Here is a 6,000-nt window from a genome sequence, read left to right as displayed (position 1 = left end):
TTTGTTTTTTTTTTACCAAAAATATGAATAATGATACATATTGGCCTAAACTGAGAAAGAAATGTGTTTTTTTATATATATTTTTTGGGGATATTTGTTATAGCAAAAAGCAAACAATATTGCTTTTTTTTTTTCAAAATTTACGCTTTTTTTGTTTATAGCACAAACAATAAAAACTGCAATGATCAAATACCACCAAAAGAAAGCTCTATTTGTGGGGGGGGGGAAAGGACGGCAATTTTGTTTGGGTGCCTAGTCACACGACCATGCAATTGTCAGTTAAAGCGACGCAGTGCCGAATTGCAAAAAGTGCTCTGGTCAGGAAAGGGGTAAATCCTTCCGGGGCTAAGTGGTTAAGCTGCAAAAAAAAAAAAAAAAAAAAAGTTTGATGCTGGTAAAAGCAGCTGTAAAAACACCCTGTGTGCATGAGGACTAAGAGGTTCTATGCTTTTGTTGACCGATCCACAGAACGACAATGTTATTAGGAGCACCATGTTCACACGTAACAAACTGAACTCCTATAACTGACACAAACAAAAACGTAATGCTGCAAGGTTAGAAAAGAACAAGTGGATTGGTGGTTTTGGTTTGGAAATTGATTTAATAAAAAATATTTCAGTAGCATAAAACGCAGTGCAAGAAAATGATCAGTTACAAAAATGTTAAATATAGTGCAAAGCCAGTGTACAAAATGCAAAGTTTCCACCGTTGAAGAATAAATACAATCAAAAAAACATAATCACTTCCCTTCTTTGCAAGTGGAGAGCAGCAAAGTATACAGTTGTGCCAGGGACACCCTGAAAATGACAAAGTCTATAGCAATTCCCATGTTGTCTGCTGGGTGACAACATAGCTTAGATGTAGGGGAACAGGGGTTGCATTATGGAAGCCAAGCACTTAGATTTAGATTCACTGAGCTAAAACACACAGAGGAATGGGGGCACACCAGTCCTATAAAATTTGACATAACTGGGGCATGTATCAACAGTACCAAATCACATGATAATTTCTAGTTTAAAGAAGAAATAAATATGGTGCTAAACATATTTATTCAAAATACAGCAGTCCTGTATAAGACTATGCAGCAATTACAACTTTGAGCAGTGACTTGAGAAACTCCATACTGACATTCGCAAGCAAATGAATAATTGCAAAAGATCGGTTTACATAACTGAAGTCAGAAATGCAGTGAAATGGGTTAACCGATAACAAATACAAGACTAAAGAATCAGTTCAACTGTTAATGGGTGAACACTGGTGAGATAAATCATCAATTTGCTTCTCGGTTCTCAATGTTGCCTCCCGTATGGTATTCATTTTAGTGCTTTCCTCAAGCATACTGGACAGTGGAGTATGTCCTAAAACGAACATCCTACTCAAGTGATAAATGCAGAAACAGAGCACATTTTATAGTGCAGATAAAACCACTTCAATAGTAAATTAAATTGCACTGCACCAAAAAACTGATTATTTGGAGGAATACCATATCACGCCAGCAGATTAAGTCAGCAATCAAGTTGGAAAGCCTGTGGTGGACACCGGAAAACCCATGAGGACAAGTACAGGGTGATACAACACCTCCGCTAAACCAACATGTTTCAGGGTCTATGCCCCGTTATCACAGTTAGTTGGGAATCTAAATTTAAAGGCCAATTCCACTTTAGAGAAAAATAATAAAATGCACTTTTTTTTGAAAATAAAAATAAAAAAAAGGGCATTTGTTGTTTTTCCTACAGTAGCCTGGAAAGCATTTGATCAGTGGATCAGTGTAGTTGAGCATCATGGGAAATGTAGTTCCAAAACATCTGGGGTGCCAAGATTCGCCATCACTGACCTAGGCATTTGGTGTAATCAGCTGCTGTAAAGTCTGCAGCCAAGATTGACATTTTAGGACTTCTGCAATCTCTTATATATTTATGGTAATCATGGTAGCAAGATATCCTACTTTTAACTAAAGGTCTTCTATAATTTTAAGTTTTGTCAATATGCCCTACGCACATGTTCCTAGAAATGGGCTCAAATGTAGTGCGTGCTGCAGCAACTACCAGCTGGACACTGGAATCATCACAGATCAATGCACATACCCATCAGCACAACATGGATCATCAAATGTCTTTTATTACAGAAACATCACATTACAAAGGGCCAAGTGCAACAATTCAGAGCCGCACAGGACCTCTTCACCTGCTTGAAGGGGTCCTGCGTGGCTATAAAACATTGTACTTGGTCCTTTGTGATGTTTCTGTAATAAAAGCTTCAGATGACATTTGATGATCCATGTAGTGCTGGCGAATATGTGAAATGAATTAGCAGGAAAAGTTCTCATTTTAAAAAGCTAAGTCAATCTGTGTCCATCCATAACAGAACTTGGTTTAGTTTAAGGCGGTGTGTATTGTTAATTGTTTAAAGACAATTATCTAATTATCTCCCCCTCTACATTGTAAAGCGCTGCATAAACTGTTGGCGCTATATAAATTGTGTATAATAATAATATCTAAGACAACCCAATAAAACCAAACATTTGCAGCTGTCTGGTTAGAAAAGGTTTCAGCTTAGCATTTTGTACACAAAAACACTATAACAGAATGAGGAAATTCCCTTGCATATCACAAATAATTCTTGTGCAGCATATTAAATAAGCTAGTTGTGCAAACCTTAGATTAGAATCATTAGGCCACATTCACATGGCTGTAAAAAAAAAAAAAAAAAGAAAAAAAGAATAGCATTTACACGCTTTTGACTGTAAAAAAAGAAAAGAAAAAAAGAATAGCATTTACACACTTTTTTTAAATTTACAGATCTGAATACAGCTGCATTATTTTCAATGGAGACATTCACACAACTGCAAAAACATTCAGATCCATAACACCAAATCCAATACTCTGTATCCGAAGACATAAATTTACATATGTCAGTTGCAAGTATTAGAAGAAAAAAAAAAAAAAAAGGACATTTTTTACGCAAGTATTTAGTAATTATTATGCAGGAACCTTTGTCCTAGAAAAAACGTGGAAAAATCTGTAACATTTTTACACCCATGTGAATGTAGCCTTAGACTGATGGGTCTCTAAATCTGTTCATTTCAACACCCAATGCCAGTAAAAATCACCTACTGATCCGGTCAATTAATAAATATAAAAACATTTAAAAACTGTATTAAACAATTATTTAACTTTTCTTTTTTTTTTACACAACGGGGGTTATTTACTAAAGGCAAATCCACTTTGCACTGCAAGCTCACTTGGAAGTGCAGTCGCTCTAAATCTAAGGGGTAAATCTGAAATGAGGGGAAGCTCTGCTGATTTTATCATCCAATCATGTGTAAGCTAAAATGCTGTTTTTTATTTTTCTTGCATGTCTCCCTCAGGTCTACAGTAACTGCACTTGAAAGTACACTTTCAAGTGCACTTGTAGCACAAAGTGGATTTGCCTTTCATAAATAACCCTCATTGTGTCTTGAAGAGCCACTAAACACGGTAAGAGCACAAGAACAACCTGCAATCCAGAAGCTGCATGAAGGATTAAATTCCAACAGTTACAATGCAGACAAGAAATTATGACCAACTGAACTGTAAAAGCAGTTGGCAATAATTGCAAGTAAAAATCTGACATACTGGTTATACCAAGTCAATCAATGGATCGAATTGGGTACAATCAGTCTGCCCCATACATGGTTCGAATCTCGGCCGCTCCCTGCTGAGATTCTAACAATCTATGGCTGGCCTAAATCACCTCTTGGCAGTTTAGTTAGGTGACTTGATTTAAGCTTCCTGCAGGGGCTGCCATAGTAAAGGAGATTAGCCAAATGAACTTTGTAGCAGGCACATGTGTCGTTTAGCTGTGCCATCTCAGGAAACATCATTGGTCTTTGCTGTACAGATGGATTTTCTTGTGCACAGGCATGCAAAAAAACAAAAAAAACAAACATAAAATTAAAGAACTTTAAACTTAAAGTGTATGCATAGCCTAAACCTGTTTTTCAAGTTTGGATAAAACAGGGAAAGATTAAGACACTTGGGTATTACTGGTTGTCTATGTCCCATTGGGGAGATTTCACCCAACTTCAGGAATTAGAGGAAATCTACCCAAAAAGAACAGTATTTCTCCACTCGAAGATTACCCTATTATTCCTGTCCTGGCAATAACCTAAAAAAAAAATTATTTTGTATAAATTTTCGTCAGACAAGGGTTACCTGGACAAATAGAATGTACCTCCCCACGAGGACACAGACAGCAATAAAAACCTGACAGAGAACCCTTCCACAGTCTACTCAAAAAAAAAACAAAAAAAAAAAGTCAACACACTCTAAGCTATATTCCAGCCTGTATAATTGCCCAGATCTCTCTCTCTATATATCTATACCTCACCATTCCCTTTTTGCAGAGCCCCACCTCCTTGGAGTAGGGCCGATTCAGCAGCCAAATACAGGCTGTCCCCATGATCGCCAATAACACCCATCTGACATGATGCCACAATATTCCTGGGGCCAAATATTATACAAAATTATTATGTACCACAAACATCAAATGATAAAAAACAAACTAAAACTCAAATTTGGCTTAAAGAAAAGCAGTTACAAAAGTCACCTAACAAATGTCCAACTAATGTGCATATTCTGGAAGATCACTCAAATTTGATTTAAAAAAACGAAAACAAAATAAAAACTTTAAAAATTCTGCCTGAGTGCTGCCAAACCCACAAAATACATCTCTTCCATGTTGTGCAAAATAAAAATCCAGGTAGTACATTGAAAACAGCTCTAAGAATAATCAATCATGGACTCCATCTGATCTTCTGCCCGTCTATAGCGAATGGATGAGAAGAAGAGAGGGTGCCGTCTTTTGTAGAGGTAGATGCCAAGTCCAATGATCAGTGCTAGGATGATGACTATTGCAAATCCAACTGCAACTCCAACTCCATTAGACTCTGGAAGAAAAAAAAGAAGAGTCCATAAGAGGAATTCTGTGATGGTGCCCGCCCCCACAACTGACAGCGATGACTTTCTGAAATGGAGGAGTGGCGACACAGCAGACATTTTTTCCACTTTTGCATGCAAATCCATAAAGGTGAATAAATAAGGGCTGCTGGAACAGCACTGGGGTTATGTTAAGTGGGGAGTTTGCATTTAAATAGTGCTAACAGGATTTTTTATTATTGCATAACACAGCAAGCTAGAGAATAAAATGGCATGACCACCCACATTTATCAACCTCAGTAAATAAGGAGAGATCAATACAGTGCCTTGCGAAAGTATTCGGCCCCCTTGAACTTTTCAACCTTTTGCCACATTTCAGGCTTCAAACATAAAGATATAAAATTTTAATTTTTTGTGAAGAATCACCAACAAGTGGGACACAATTGTGAAGTGGAACGAAATCTATTGGATATTTTAAGCAAATAAAAAACTGAAAAGTGGTGCGTGCAAAATTATTCGGCCCCTTTACTTTCAGTGCAGCAAACTCACTCCAGAAGTTCAGCGAGGATCTCTGAATGATCCAATGTTGTCCTAAATGACTGATGGTGATAAATAGAATCCACCTGTGTGTAATCAAGTCTCTGTATAAATGCACCTGCTCTGTGATAGTTTCAGGGTTCTGTTGAAAGCGCAGGGAGCATCATGAAGACCAAGGAACACACCAGGCAGGTCCGTAATACTGTTGTGGAGAAGTTTAAAGCCGGATTTGGATACAAAAAGATTTCCCAAGCTTTAAACATCCCAAGGAGCACTGTGCAAGCAATCATTTTGAAATAGAAGGAGCATTAGATCACTGCAAATCTACCAAGACCTGGCCGTCCCTCTAAACTTTCAGCTCAGACAAGGAGAAGACTGATCAGAGATGCAGCCAAGAGGCCCATGATCACTCTGGATGAACTGCAGAGAACTACAGCTGAGGTGGGAGAGTCTGTCCATAGGACAACAATCAGTCGTACACTGCACAAATCTGGCCTTTATGGAAGAGTGGCAAGAAGAAAGCCATTTCTCAAAGATATCCATAAAA

General features: G+C 37.7%; 1 protein-coding gene across 1 annotated transcript in view; it reads right to left on the bottom strand.

Moving 5' to 3' along the window:
• Window positions 1-581: 581 nt before the first annotated feature.
• The window catches only part of LY75 (lymphocyte antigen 75), a 200,633-nt gene continuing 195,214 nt past the window's right edge, over window positions 582-6,000 (bottom strand). The window contains exon 36 of the mRNA XM_077447606.1: window positions 582-4,927. Within this exon, the coding sequence (XP_077303732.1) occupies window positions 4,761-4,927 (167 nt within the window). The 3' untranslated portion in view covers window positions 582-4,760. The remainder of the gene's footprint in view (window positions 4,928-6,000) is intronic.

This window comes from Lithobates pipiens, unplaced genomic scaffold, assembly GCF_037356315.1.
Source record: "Lithobates pipiens isolate NorthernLeopardFrog02 unplaced genomic scaffold, aLitPip1_a1.2 Scaffold_22, whole genome shotgun sequence".
NCBI classification, from domain to species: domain Eukaryota; kingdom Metazoa; phylum Chordata; class Amphibia; order Anura; family Ranidae; genus Lithobates; species Lithobates pipiens.
Note: the sequence above shows the minus strand (reverse complement) of the source record. Positions and strands in the feature narration are given on the sequence as shown.